General features: G+C 39.2%; 1 protein-coding gene across 1 annotated transcript in view; it reads right to left on the reverse strand.

Moving 5' to 3' along the window:
• Nucleotides 1–14,875, reverse strand: part of LOC122814310 (zinc-binding protein A33-like) — a 324,956-nt gene extending 310,081 nt beyond the window's left edge. Inside the window, exon 1 of the mRNA XM_044086896.1 lies at nt 14,540–14,875. Coding sequence (XP_043942831.1) covers nt 14,540–14,875 — 336 coding nt within the window. The remainder of the gene's footprint in view (nt 1–14,539) is intronic.
• Nucleotides 14,876–16,448: the final 1,573 nt, after the last annotated feature.

Genomic DNA, 16,448 nt, shown 5'->3' on the forward strand with positions numbered 1-16,448 from the left:
ATCCATACTAAAAGATAAAAAGGTCATAAACAGGACTAAGAAAGGAAGATCATTTTTAATAGAGACCCATGGGAGTAGGCTTCAAAATGAATTAAATACTCCCACTGAGCAAAATATTAGGATGGTTATCTCCTATTCTAACAATAATAAGAAGATACATGATATATTCATGAAGAATTGGGGGATACTAACAGTGGATGGTAGACTTAGTGACGTCATAGGGAAGATTCCTCGTTATTCATACAAAAATACAAAGTCACTGAAGAGGCTGTTATGTTATGAGAGGGACCATTTGATTAACAAAAGATCAGATAGGGTAGGTACCTTTGCTTGAAAAATGAATTAAATACTCCCACTGAGCAAAATGTTAGGATGGTTATCCCCTATACTAACAATAATAGGAAGATATGTGATATCTTCATGAAGAATTGGGGGATACTAACAGTGGATGGTAGACTTAGTGACTTTGTAGGGAAGATTCCTTATTATTCATACAAAAATACAAAGTCACTGAAGAGGCTGCTATGTTATGAGAGGGACCATTTGAATAACAAAAGATCAAACAGTGTAGGTACCTTTGCTTGCAGATGCTGCAATCATTGTATATACATGTTAAATAATAATAATACCTTTAGGCATCCCACAAACCATAAAGTTTATAAATTTGACCATTATGCTGATTGTAAATCACATAACCTTGTATATATTGCTATATGCAGCAAATGTGTTTGTTTTTATATAGGAAAAACTAATAGAACCCTATGTGAAAGAGTTAGAGAACATATCAAAGTGATTAATAAAGAAGATGAGACTAATGTGTCAGCACAACATGTTCTGAGAAATGGTTTACTTCATAAGTTTAGATTTTTAGTTTTGGAATTAAAACATAGCAGCCCAGGGTTGAGCAATCTGAAGAATCAGACTGAGCAAGCTGAAATGAGGTGGATCATTAAGCTACAGGCAGATAGAGGCTACAGCCTCAATGATAAGGTTAGCTTAAAACCCTTTTTAGCAGCTAAATCCCTACAACATTAGATACATTTTATGAATGGGGTGGCTCATGATTATTTTAAATTGTTTTAGATCACATTAACAATGCAGATATTTATAATGTATATTGTTTTCACAGGACAGCTACAATAGCAGAATGTCATTTAAATGTTTTAATTGCTTAATAACTGATTAATGAATGTGAGTTTGCTATTGGCAATGGTAGTTTTTCTTGTGTATTTAAGTGAATAGATTTTGATGTGTTTCTGTCGTCTAAAGAAGCGTTCCTGGAGTGAACGTGAAAGCGCTTACTCTTATTTTCATTAAACTGCATATTGTTCTGAGCCGTGTTGTTGTCTCTGGATTCTGCTACATACTTCATTGGATTACATTTTTTGTTCAGAGAGACTTCATCCTCTAGCTGCCACTACTTTTTGATTTTGACTAATTATGATTCATTTTCAATTATGAATTGTCAATCTGAAAGACCACTATTAAGAAACAATATCTCCACTCTCTTTGAACAAATGGAGAAAGGTTTAAAATGCTATCAGGAGATAGTAATTGAAAATAAATATTCTGAACATTGTTTGAAACTTAAGATCGTTCCCAAAGGTGTGAGGCTCTCAAAATTTCCAAATCATGTCACAAGAGAGTCTTCTTTCTTTCAAGACCTGGTTATGTTTTTTAACAATGCCGGTAAGGAATTTCTTAAACTACTTATCAAAAATAACTATTCCATTTTAGAGAGACTAAAGAACTCTTAAATACAATTAGATGTTAATATCAAGGAAAAGTTAAAGCTATGTGCCAAGTTAACCACTGAATATGAAGATATATTTCTTAATGTCGATAAGTTTGAGAAAATGATTGTGCAGTGTAAACAAAAGAAAATATTAAGAGACCTAGCTGCTTATGAGTCTGGCAATGCTTACATGTTAGACACAGATGGGAGAGTTAGCTCATCTGGTAGTAGCAGTGCAAATAATAATCATGTATATGAGAACTTCAGTGGTAATAATAATAATAATAATAATAATAATAATAATAATAATAATAAATCACAGTTCAGCAATGTTTTTTACACTTAAAGACATTGTTACTTTAAAACCAAAAGGTGGTCAAACAGAGAATGACTAAAACCACAAAAACAGTCACCAGCCCACACAGGTTCCTGACTTCTGAATAAATCCAAAAGCAAGTAATGATAATAACACAGACGAACTCAGGTACAACCAAGGTTTCCAGTTTCAATTGAAGTTTTAATGTTAAAACATCAGTGTTTTTGCAGGAAAATCTGCTTCATCAGATGCTAATAAATGCAACTGAAATGTGCTTCTTTTTATACAACCTCTAGCAAGCACTAGTAGTCACATAATACAAATTAGATAAAAACAATTAACATCACAAGGTGTAACTTCAGCTTACTACCCTACTGAATGAAAGAAATGAATGCAAGCATGCACTGCTAGCAATAAAAGACAGTTATGAAAAATATGTAAAAAATTCACATTTATATATATATATATATATATATATATATATATATATATATATATAAACACATATGCGTATGTAATAGTCTTTTAAATGCAACTTTAGATATTTGTAAACGTGTATGTATAAAAATATACATAAAAAATTACATATATAAGCAAGAACACTTTATTCGTGATACATTTAAAAAGAAAAAAAGAGAAAAACAACTATCTAAACAAGGGTCTGGATTTAAGCTTGGGTTTAAGTGGCATATATTAGTTCAGGAATTAACACTAGAACTCATACTCATCCAATTCCTAAAAATCCTGATTCCATACTTTCCCCTCTGTGTATTAAACTCAGACTTACAGGAACAGGCTGGTTGAAACTATTTCAAAGGGAACTGGTAATTTTCTCACCAATTAATGATAAGTAAAAAGGTTAAGTTCTTGTACAATAAATACGTCCTGATTTAGAATTATTACTATATTTTAGCTTTTGGTGGCTGCGGTGGTGCAGTGGTTAGCATTGTCACCACACAGCAAGAGGTTCTCCGGTTCGATCCTTGGCTGGGGTGCCTTCTGTGCAGAGTCTGCATATCCTCCCTGTGGTCGTGTGGGTTTCCTCCAGGTGCTCTGGTTTCCTCCCACATCCCAAAGACATGCTGTAGGTGAACTGGACACTCTAAATTGGCCCTAGGTATGAGTGTGTGCCTTCTGTGGAAGGTTGGGTGCCGGGCTGGCAACTCAACACCGTAAAAAAACTTCACTGCCAATCATGAGCGGACAGGTGATCCTCTGTGGTGACCCCTAACTGGGATAAGCCGAAAAAAGAAAACTAAATTTTAGCTTTTAATATTAGCATTAAAGATGAAACCATGAAGATGTATTTATGGGTTGTTCATGATATTCTTGATAAATTACAACTACCTTTAACTAATGATCTTTACATAACTTTGTTGAGAATCATGACCACAAAAATACACTCGGTAAAGGACCACAGAAAGTTTTAACTATAAAGCCAAACCCTATCCAGTTTCAATACTTTATGAATCTTTAGTTCTCACTATTATTTGGTATCTATGTTCTCCAAGTTTTAGGCCAACATTCTAACTTATCAAACAAAAAACCTGGGCAGTGCTGAGGTAGTACACAGTTTTATGAAATGTATTACTTTTTACAGTTATACTACACATAAATTAATATGTTTATATGAGCAACATTTTATTTTAAATTTCTTTTTTGCATGATAAAAATTCAAACATGTGCATTCCAATCTCACACACATTAGTGATAACAAAGACAGAAGTCACCTTAAGCCAATTACATCAAAGCAATCTACAAACACAAGTAGAAATGTTTTGCAGATTGGTGACTCCATATTTAGACACACTGATTCTATACTCATGAGGCTGGACAAAATCAGGGTGGAAGTGAGCTGTCTGTCAGGATCCAAGACTATAGATGGCCTACAGGTCATGAGGATCCCTACACCAGACAAATATAATTATAACAAGGTGTTGGTCCATATTGGTGTAAATGACCTGGCAGACAAAACTTTGAGGGATATGCAGTGAGATATGACAGAACTCTTCATGCATGTCACAAATGCAGGAAATAGCACAGTTTGGAGTGGAAGTTTTCAATCACCAAGAATTATGCCAAAGTATAATGAAAGGATGATTCGTTTTAACAAGTGGTAAAACATTTCTTTTCACTCTACAGGGATCCTGTAAGTACCATCAATCGCTTAGTTGTTTGATAACCATACTTGCTTTGCCAAGGACAGTTTCCACCTCACATTCCAAGGCTTATGCATACCAGTGAAAGCATTTTCTACCCCCAGTGCAACTTTTTAGGCAAGATCCAACTAAAAGACCTTCAACCTAGCTTCTAAAGAAACCAACCAGTAGACCACATCAAAGTGTCTCAATGTTATGCTGGAAGTCTAATCAACAAAATGATGGACCTTGCAGCCCTCCTGCACTTGAAGAATATCCACATATTTGTTGTTGCAGAAAACATATCCAAGAGCCTGACGTCTACTTCTTTATCACATGTGTTCTGCACTTACCACTCATTTAGACTTGTTGGAAAATTTTATGGTATATGTATATTTGTTAGATACCACATGACTTCAAGACAGATACTTAGAGACCCACAAGATATAATTTTCAAGATTCAAATCACACTAAATATGATTGGTTATCAGATCAGAATATACTACAGGACTCTCTCCAAGTCTCCAGAAAATCAAATACCTTTCTTGAATATTCTCAATGAACCCACTAGAAGTATGAATGCTGATATTTTGGCTGATTTAACTACCCATTAATAAAGTGGGGACCTATGCCTCCAATGTAGGATATGTGCACAGATTCCTAGATTACATAAACAAGAACTCTGTGGACCAGAACCAAAGGAACCCATGGGATAAAAGAATATACTCAATCTCTTTCTAACAAACTTAGCATCTTTATATATCATCCCCAAGGTGTCCCCCTCTCTGGTCAAGTCAGACCATAGCCTTCATCATCAAAATCTCCAAACTGTCAGTAGTAAACATAACAGATTTCAGACTTCAACTTTACAAATCTCTTGCAATTCAACAATTACATCTCCACATTTCAGTATAGCAGTATCACCCAATATATCAAGGAGTTATACATAAAAGATCTACTCACACCTGGAAAAATGTATTAACTTGGCAGTCCCAACTAGATCCAAGACAATGGAGACATTTAAAAGCAAATCAGTGTGGTGATCCACAAACATTGATAAACCATATAACAAGAGGAAGAAACTCCTTAACCTGTATAGAAAAAAAAAATCCCACAAAAATAAATATAAAATTAAACAGCTAAATATGACACTGAAAAGGTACATCAGATAAACAAGGGCATCCCATGAACTCATACCATTTACAGACTATTTAAAGAAGCCAGAGAGAACTACAAATCCTTCTTTGGTTTTTAGAGGAAAATAAAAAATATCACCAAACTTTGTTTAGATCTTATCCATAATGGCACTACCTCCTGTCATCTCTTCTAACTTGCCAACATACTAGAAATAATGAATTGCCAGCTTCACTCCAGGAACATCTATTCGAACTTCACTTACCAGAGATGGAATCAAGACATCAACTATCATGAAAGAATATCTACTAAAATACCTCTCTGAAATGAATTTCACCTCCTCCAGAGGTCATGATAACATACCTGGTTGCCTAATTTATAGCACTAAATAAGCACTGCTGCACTTACCCCTCCTCTTCTTTAATCTGACCCTAGCAACCAGCTTTGTCCCACAGCATATCTAAACCTCTCCAAAACATTTGATACCATAGAACATGTTAGTATAATAAGCCAACTGAAGGAGTTCCAACTTGACCTATATGTGTTTAAGCAGCTTGTCAATCTGGCTTAGGAACAGGACTCGCACAGTAAGAGTATGCAGGGTGCACTCTGAGATCATGAAGGTGACCAGTAGAGTTCCTCCGGTATCTGTGCTGGGACCTGTATTGTTTGGTGTCTACTTCACAGATATCCATATAGCAAATGAGGATATCTGATTTAAAAAGTTTGAGTTTTTCTACATGGGGATGGGGTGCTGTGTTCATAGGTTCATAGGTGTGTAATAGGCTAATGGCCCTGGAGCCTTTACAAACCTAGCCCAAAAATTGCCCTGGCATCATGCCACCTGATGTTAGATCACAGTGCCTCTATCCAGTGGGGCTACTGGAGTGATCCCTGGGGTGAACTTCCTGTTACCCATCCACTCATCGAGATTTCTCTTGAAAAAGGCCGGTGAGGTGCAGTGCTTGACATGAATGGGAAGCTTATTCCAGAGTATCGGCTGTCTCTAGGTGATGAACATGTCCTCCAGCATGTTTTGTTGATTGTGGTAATGAGGTTGTGATTTCTGCAGCATGTGGTGCAGGGAGATTGGGATTCCTTTAGGAGTATCATTTCAAGAAGGGCTGGATCAGACATGGCTTTGTAAGTCAAGCAGAGATCACCTGGGTGCCTAGATCTCTTATGGCCACTTCAGTGTTCAGTGGGCTCCCAATCATGTGGCAATTAGTGGGAACTGAGTTTTTTCCAAAGGGAATAATAAGGCATTTTTGGCATTAAGCTTAAGGCCATGGTTCTGATACCAGTCATTGGTCTCGGTGAGGCCCTTTTGTAGGATGTCTGAGTCATTTGGGGACTTAATAATGACTCCTAGCTTGCAGTCATCAGCAAACTTGGGTCAGCCAGAGTCCCTCTGTGTTGGCCTGGACTTCTGAGAAGTAGATGCCAAACATAAGAGGGTCCAGTACTGATTCCTGTGGGACTCCACTCATGACTGGTCAACAGTCAGACTTGGAATCCACTACTTTCACTCTATGAGTCCTGTCTGTGAGCCAATTTGCAGCCTACCTAGTGATATAAGGATTGATGCTTAGTTTGGTGAGTTTATCAATGATACCTGAGTGGGGAATGGTATCAAAGGCCTTGACCAGGTCAAGGTAGGCTGTATACATTGCCTTACCCTCATCCACAGCCTTGGCAACTGCCTCAAAGAAGTCAACTAGGTTCAGCAGGCAGGATCTCCCTTTGACAAAGCCAAACTGCGTGGGGTCAAGAGTTTGGAGATTGCATATATCTTTGTTAAGCAGGTCCATGATGATGCGCTCCATAGCTTTACATACCAGACTCGTCAGGCTAATGGGGTGATAGTTCCCAGAGTCTGTAGTCACTCCCCCTTTATGGAAAGAGATGACTGTAGCAGTGCACTATTTGTTAAGATCAAAACGTGAGGTAAGGCTGTGACTGAACAGGGCACACAGGTGTGGTGCCAGTTCATTTTGTAGGTCATGTAAAACACAGCCAGGGATATTATCAGGTTCCATGGATGCTGTATTCTTGGCTTTGGACAATGCAGCTTTTACCTGTGCTGCAGAAATGTTATGTACCAGACTTTTTTCTGGTATTGTGATAGGGCTTTGGGGGGGGGGGGGTAAAGTTGGCACTGAATCTGTTGTCCAGTATGCTGGCTATATCTGTTGGCTCAGTATAGGAGGTACCATTGTACAATAACTAAGAGCAAATCTGGGTATTGCCCTGGAGGTTCTTGACATAGCTATAGAAAGCTTTGTGATTGTTTTTAGTGTCAGCCACAATTCTGCCTTCATAGCTGGCTTTAGAGGGTTTGATAAGGGATCTCAAATTTTTGTTGAGGCTAATATGGGAGTTTTTCCAGATAGCTGGGGACCATCAGATTGGCTTCCTTTTTTTGAAGGAGAGTGTCTTGAGTCTATTTGGTATGGCGAGTTCCATGCATTTGTGTACATGCTCGTACAGTGCACTGGTGTATGATTCGGCAGTCATGTGGCTATTTTCCACTGGCATGGGTGCCAAGAAGTTTGCCAGCTCTGTTTTTAGGAGCCCAAAGTCAGCTTTGGAGAAGTTTTTCAGGGTGGTCACCTTTGCGGGGGGTATAGGTGAGATGGAGATTTCCACTGTGATCAGCTTGTGGTTGGTTCTAACAAGGGAGGAATTGACTATAGGTGTATAGCAATGGTCTCCCATGTTGGTGATAACCAGGTTGAGGATGTTGCTTCCTCTAGTGGGGGTCTGAATGAGCTGGTGCAGGGCATTAGAACTGATGAATTCCAGGAAGCATTGGGTCAGTGCATTGGTACTTGAATAGTTTTCCCAGTTGATGAAAAGGTAGATGAAGTCACCCAGTATGAGAGTATTGGGCTGAACATTGATAGATTCCAGGGTGCTTAGGAATGTGGAGTGAGAGTCTAGGGACATGGTTGGGGTTCTGTAGCAGGCTATGAACTGTATCATCATCTTACCCAGTGTTAGTTGTACTTGGAGTATCTTGGATGCATTATGCTGGGCTACCAGTCTAGAGGTGTGCATATCTTTTACGAAGAAGGAGACACTACTGCCATTAGAGCTTCTGGCCATATTCCGGGACCGAAAGTTATGGAATGAGTTGTAGCCTGGAAGCACAGGGGTGCTATCTGCCTCTTTAAACCAGGTCTCCATTACAGCACAAATGTCGACATTCTCCATTTTGAGGAGAGCTTTGAGTGAGTACATCTTGAGATTTAGACTTCTAGCATTGAGCAGCATGACCCTCAGATTGCATTTGTTTGTAGCTGTTATGGTGGAAATTTGGTCTTTGGAACACTGCCTAAAAAGGCACTATAAGGGTGGCAAGAGCCTTAGCCAGTAGCCGGAATCCCAGGGGTGACAGATGCAGGCTGTCTCTGGCAAAGCATTGAGGTCTGTTAATCATGTTGTACCAGCAGACAGACACTGGATCCCCTTAGAATAACACAGAAACAGTAGAATACTGCTCAGGGCTGGGGTCATACCTGCCTGGGCCACAAAATCTGAGAGTTCCATCACATCTATTTTCATGTAGTCCAGGGAGGTATGTCTCAGGTCATTCACACCCACATGGACAATAACTGAGTCATACTTGTACTTGTTGTGGAGTGACCTGACTGCATGTGTTATGTGGCAGATCCTCGCACCCAATAGACAACTGACTGTCACCTTCTCCTTGTTCAATCTAGTGAGTGGGACAACAGCATGTCTCACTATTGAGTCTCCTATGATTAGTACATTGGGCAAAGTGTTTTGCCTTAAGGACTTAGGTTGAGGGGCACACTGTGGTAGTGAGCTATGTGTTCTGTGGTTGGTGTTGTGTTGAGGTGGTCAAGTGTGTTTCTGTCTCGGGGATGTCTTTTGTTTGGGTAAGTTTTTATTGAGAGCCTCCATGAAGGTGGGTGTATGGTGTGTGTTTCTATGTGCGAGTTGTGATAACAGGTGTTTTGGATGGCTGTGTGTTCCATGTAGTGTGTCGCAAGTGTTGACCTTCTCCTCCTGACAGTTAGCCTGGTCTTGACTGGAGAATGCACAGCTTCCAATTTTGTGATATAAGTGCATCTCTCACATGTATGAGTGCTAGGAGGTAAGAGGAAAGGGTTGTCTGTGTACATGAGATAGTTGTTATACTGTCTCAGAAAGCCCAAGTGCATCAGGTTAGCAGGAAAAAACTTCCAATGTTACTGTTACCATCTCTCTCAATTCAATGCCACAGTCCTGCCTTCTTTGACATGCATGCCTGACTGTTCCAGATCTTCTCTCACACAATCCATCCACCTCTTTGCTGTATGGCCTTATTTCCTCTTACCTTCTTCCTGCATGTCCCAAATCTACTTCAGCAGATTCTTTTCTGCTCTTTTGCATATGTGCCTGAACCACTGTTATCTGTTCTCTTTGATCTTTTCTGCAATTGGAGCTACTTTGGCTTCTGTTCTCATGCCTCATGTCTTTGTCTGTCCCACAGTGTGCACCCTACCACTCATTTCAGGCACTTCATTTCCATTACCTCTAGCTTTCTCATCTACTCTGCCTTTACTGCCCCGGTGTCTTTGCCATAAAGTGGTACAGGTCACACCACTGTTTTGTACACCTTAGTTTTCAGCTTCTTTGGCATTCTCTTGTCATATACTACAAATGCTACTCTGTGCCAGTTGGCTGCAGCCCCTCTGATTCTAGCTTTGGTCTCTTCATTCAGGCTTTCGTTCTCCTCAACCACCCCTCCCAGATACTTGAAGCTGTTAACCTATTTCACTATCTTCCCTTCTATCTCAATTCTCAGCTTCCTCTGATTTCCCCGATTTGTTGCCATTACCACTGTCTTATCTGTACTTAGTTTCATCCAATGTGCCTTCAGTTTTGCATTCCATTTCCCTATCCTTTACAGAAGTTCCTGCTCAGTCTGCCTATAATGCCACATCATCTGTGTACAGCAACTTTGTTGATCTGACCCCTCTGACTTGTATGATAATGTAATCCATCACCAGTATGAACAACAGTGGGCTCAGAGCTGAACACTGATGCACACTGGGAACGCCCTCTGTGAGACAGAACACTGTGTGTACTTGAGTCACTAAATCTTAGCACATAGCCAACAAAAATTCTACCAATGTTTTTGGGACTTTTAACCACTGCAGGACCACACAAATCAGCTTTCTTGGACCTTGTTATATGCTTTCTCTTAGTCTAGGAATGTCTAATTGGACTCTTTTTCTCATCTCTAGCTTCTTCTTCTCAATTACCTGGCTCACTGCAAACATTGGGTCAGTTATGCCGCATCCTGATCTGAATCCAAACTGCTCATCTCCCAGTTTACTTTCTACCTCTCTGTGTATTGATTTATCAATCACTCTCTCTCATGCAATGTGACAGGAGTTCGATACCTCCCTACTGCCCACAGTTGTGGATGTCCCCTTTGTTCTTGTACACACTGGCATGTGTATGCTTATTCTCTGGTCATCTAGGATACCCCTTTCTCTCCACACTGCTACGAATACCCTCAGGAGCCATTTCTCCCCCATCTCACCCAGCATCTGTATCGTATCTGCTGTGGCCTCATCTGAGCCTTCTGCTTTCCCTGACTTCATGTTCCTTAGTGCTATTCTTACTTCTTCTAGGATGGGCTCCTGTTCTTCTCTCATCGTAGGTTGTGTCTGGGACAGTAAAGATTCTGTGGGATTTTCTTCATTCAGAAGCTGATGGTAGTACTCCTTCTATCTGTGTTTGATATCCTGTGGACTGGTGAGCAGGCTGTTGCTGGTAACCCTTGTGAAGGGTGTCTAATTATCTTCTTTATCTTTCTTTCTTTGCCTTACAAACTGAGAGTTTTGTTGTGCCATCTACCTAGTCACTTTCCAGAAGCTGGAAGAGTGTGTCCGATGCCCTTTTCTTTCCTATTGCAGCTACTTTCTTAGCCTCTTTGTTAGCCAACCAGTATTCTTTATAGCCTGATCTGTATTTTTTATCTACTACTTTTTACTGCACTCCTTTTTTCTTTTGATGACTTCATGAATGTCTGTATTCCACCTCCAGCTTTTCTTAAGTACTTAATTTCCATACCTGGCTAAACCACATATCTGTTCTGTAGTCCACACACATGCTGTTTTAAGGCACTGCCATTCTTCGTGCCCTGAGTAATTACTTGAACTGCTGTACTTTCTCTCTAGTCAACTGCCAGGTCTTTAGCCTGGACTGGTCCCTGTTGACCTTAGAGCCTTCTCTGACCACTGTTTGAAGCTAATTGTAGCAACCAGTGGTTTATGCTGTGGGCCAGCTGTTTCACTGAGGATGATTTTGCAATCATTAATGCTGCCCTAGTGCTCTTTCCTTACTAGGAGGGAGTCTGCTTGAGTTGCCTGTTGGCCACTCTTGTATGTGATCTTGGGACTATCTGCCTTTCTGAAACATGTATTGGCTACTATCAAGCCAGTTGCCAGGGAGAAGTCTAGAGTGGCCTCTCCTTTCTTATTCCTGTTGCCCCACCCATGTGGACCAAGGCAGTCCTCATATCCTATTCTGTCTGTCCCAATATTCATGTTCAATCACCCACTATCAACACAAATTCATGTTTTCCTGCTTTATCTAATAGGTCCTGCAACTGCTGTATGAATGCACTCTTCTCTTCTCTATCACAACTCTTAAAAATTAAAAGGTAATTACAGATTTGGGCACTTGGATGAATAACTCACTCACATTTGACTATAACATTGTGAAAGTGGTTAGCAAATCCTTTTACCCTGCATAGCTCATAGCAAAGAGTATTTCCTCAAGATCAAAAGAAGTCCTTAACTCCTTGTACTCTGCACTGATTTGACCCAATACTGAGTACAAACCCCATTTGGAAATGTATCTTCCTAAGCATATTAAGGACTTGGAAAGATCCCAGATGTGTTCAGCTACAATGATCATTGTCCTAAAAGGTTCCCTATTACCATGTCACAGATGCAAGTTGTCGAATGTGTCTTTGTCGAACAGTAAAGTGTGAAAAGGCAAAATAGTGAAGTGGCTGTTCAGTGAATTATTTCCCTGGGAAATAATTTGTTTGGCTGCTTTTGCTACTTTGCCTTTTCGGCACTGTAGTGCGATCTCGGACTTGGTATAGTAGGGGGGGGGTGTGGGGGGGCACAGCCCTCCACAATAAGTAATGTTTTACTGGGTTTTTTTTGTTTGTTTTTGTTTCGGAACAGCAATTGTTTTCCATTGGAAAATAATCGCCGTTCTGAAGTTTCGATGTTGTAAGCTTTCACTTACATGGTGTTGATTATCTGTCATTCACTCTTCTGAGCGTGCAACATGATAATATAGACCATCCTAAAATACCTGTGCACCCAAAATAGACTGGAGGCTTTAATCTCTGTATTCAGCATCATATAGACTCCTTAGGTCTGATCTTTGTCTTGTTTAAGTGGTTGCAAGAGGCCCAGTAGTCCAATAAAGCAGACTGTCCTACTAACACTAGGGCCAGAAATCTATATATGTTCTAACAAAGCATGCAGCAGTTACCTTGTTTCTGAAACAAACTTTCTCTTCAAGTTAAGTAGTGTGATACACTGTCTGCCTTTAAAAAGGAACTGGACAACTGGATTGGTCTTCATAAATGCAACCATCGTATGACACATCTGGCACAACTTGAAAATTGAGACAAGGCCTAGGGGTGCAGACTGAGAAGGCAGTAAATGCCTCACAGCTCTGTTACCCTGTAACTCCTATGAGCCTACAAAAAGTTGTATTATGTGTACAAGTATAAAAATGATAATGTTAAAAAACAGTAAATGTCATGAAGATATTTACCTGTAATGGTGAACTGATTAGGAATCTGGGATGTTTCTGTCACTTAAGTCTCCTTGCAAAAGTTCTCACTGATTACTTTTTGGACACTTTTTTATGGAATATAACTCTATAAGAGCAAAGAAGTTGGTTTGTTACATGGCATGGGCAGGCCACAAGTAGAAATGTTCACTCTAAAAGGGTACATCAGTCAGAGAAGGCAGGAAGAAGTGTTGAACATTCCAGGCTTTCTTCAATGTGCATACCTACACAATTATTTATTATGCATCACAAGCTGTTCTTATTATGTTGAATTTTTTAGTATCTTTGAAACCCTAAGTAGTATAATCCTCAGTTAGGTTTGTGTCATACTTTTTGCACTGGATTTTTTCTGTTGCTGTTTTGCAGGCACATTTGATTACCTTCCTGTCCACCACTCTGTGTCTACGTAACTTATTTTTTCTTTCTGTTTACAAAGCTGTGACTTTCTTTAAAATTAATGCATATAAAAATTATAAAAATGTGTAATTGTGCCAGACTAGCTGCAAGTCTGAATACAGTTACAGTACTTCTAATAAAAAGTGACATATAGTCCTTTGAACTTTAGAAATATATATATTTTTCAAAGCTCATGTACACCTATGTTGTTCTTTCAATATCTAAAATACAGATTTTTGTCACATGACTAAGTTTACCTAATGAATATAGCAAATTTGTGTTTTCACAGTTTCCAATAAACAGGAAATGTTGATAGTTGGCCATGGTGGTGCAGTGGTTAGTGTTGTTGCCTTACAGCAAGAGATTCTTTGGTTTGATTCTTAGCTGGAGTGCCTTCTGTGCAGAATGTGCATGTCCTCCCTGCAGTTAATTGAGCTTTAAGATGATGTGAGTGTGTGTGTGCCTTCTGTGAAAGTTGGGTGCTGGGCTGGCAATTTAACACCATAGAAACTCCACTGCCAGTCAATAGCAGACTAGTGATCTGCTGTGGTGACCCCTCACCAGGAAAAGCTGAAAGAGTATCCATCCAGGAAAATTTGATCCAGTAAAACTACGTTTAACAAAATAACATGAATGGAATGCTGTAGTCCTTCAAATGCAGAATTTTATTTTCTGTTTGTTATTTTATAACATATTTAGCTGTGCATTAAAAGCCAAGGTATAAGCTGAATGTCTTTAATGGAGCAGCAAAAAATGATACAAATCACATTTTCACCTTGTTTTATTAACACTAATTGCCTTTTAGAAGTAGGAAATGTCAGACTTAATGCAATAACACTAGAAAAGGTGCGGCAAACATTTCCACTATATTGATTTAGTTTAAGCTAAAAATAATTCACAAAAACAACCTCTATAAGTGGAGAAGGCTGTGGGTAGCAGGTACAAGGTTGTAGGTAAATTACTTTCCTTGAAGCTTACCTTACACATAGTAACTGCTTTCTTTAAGGGCGTAAAGCTGTGACCACTGTGTGCAGCTGAATCATGACAGATGATACAGAAAGGTGTCTCATCCTCAGTACAGAACAGCTTCAGTCTTTCCTCATTTGCTTCACAGAAGAATTTTTCCTCTTTCAGCTCTACATCTGTTTTGCCCTCCTTTTCCAAGATGGATTTCCGAAAAGCCTCTGTACTGCTACTAACATACCCCCCCTTCTGGTAGCTCCTGTCAGCACTCAGGGCAGGAGGTGATATATTTGTTCTACCAAACATAATCAATGCAAGTTCTGCAGAAATTATGCCCACATTCACCCACATTCCAGACTCACTGGCCTTTTGAAAACATTCTTACAGACAGGCCAGATTAAATGTTTAATGAAACTGACATCCTGCTCATGTGAAGGGATCATAACTGTAAGATGTTGTAAATGTCACTTTTCATTTCGGAAACAAGGTAGAGCTGATGATGTTTCATTTCAACAGAGGACCATTTGCAATAACGTTTTAGCATAGAATAAGGCAGACAGGTAGAATTTCTGAAATAATGAATGGGATTATATAATCCTTGAGGCCATAAAGAGTTGGACTTGACTAAGTAAAACACAGTTACTAGTTAAGTATGCATTGAAAAGACTGTATGCATTTTCTGTTTAACATTCAATATATATACTCTTCAAATTAGTGAACGTCATGTAAAAAGTGACAGTTGTGCAGCATTTTGGGAGGACAGGGCCATTGACATTACCTATTACAATCACCTGTCACCTTTACTATCCTAAAAAGATTGCACAGATAAGCTATAGTTACAGTAAGACACTATTGTGTCATTTTAGATTTTTTTCAGCTCTAAAGTCTAAATTCACACTAGAAATAATCAATAGTAATTCAGTGATCATGTGCAGTATCAATATCTAGACTGTTGCTTTACAGGCCTCTCAGCCCTTACTGCTCTGTTATGTGCCCTGCTTACTAACACCATTGTCAGAATATGCATTATATAGAAAATGGGGGTAATCTAGAAGGTTCAAGTCAAGTCTGGTATCCTACCTGTGACCCAGAGGGTGACAGGACTAGTAAGAAACAGAGTACAAAAAACTATTCCAGATAAAATCAATTTAGCTATCAGATCTAGGAGACTCTGTCTTATTCTGGGAGGAATAAAGATGCCTTGTTGAAGTTTCAAATAGTTTATTCAGTTAAGAAGGTAGTTGGATGAGTGTTCTTATTTTAATACATTACTTTCAACAGGTCACTTATTTAAAGGCAGTTCAGACAATGGTGGGAGGGTTCAGAGGGATCTGATTAGAGGGAAATTTGGGAGATGGAAAAACAAGGAGCCAACCCAAAAGCTTAGAGGTTAGTCTCTTATTTGAATATTCTTGAATGATCCATGAGGGTTTACCAGCTCAGCAGCCTGTGGAACCTCATTGTTAGTTAAAAGGTTTTTATTTTTACTAGCCTGTTTTCTAACACATGTAATATGAGAGGCTGTGTCTGAGTTTGTGATGCTCATATTCCTTGGAGCTAATTATGAAAGCTTATTACAGATTTTTTTCCAGCCTGCCTTGTCCTTATCACTGCCTATATCACATGTAATACAAGAGGCTGTAATATGCATAATACAGTGGATACTTCTGCATAAGAGGATATAGCTGAGTATGTCTTGGGTTTTATTCCACCTGACTGTGCAGTCACTTTTGTTACAACTGCCCCTGTCACCTGTTTGACAACCTTCCTTCCTGGATTATTCAGTTCTGCAGGTAATCAAATCTCCATCTTATTTGTGTGTTTATTCATTTGAACTTGTAACCAGGAATGTCTGTCTACCTTGTTTTCTGTGACAACTGAGAGATCAAAACTACAGTGAAATCAAAACAATGCCTAGGGGATA

Source organism: Protopterus annectens, chromosome 10.part0 (assembly GCF_019279795.1).
Source record: "Protopterus annectens isolate FY-2018-M chromosome 10.part0, PAN1.0, whole genome shotgun sequence".
NCBI lineage: Eukaryota > Metazoa > Chordata > Ceratodontiformes > Protopteridae > Protopterus > Protopterus annectens.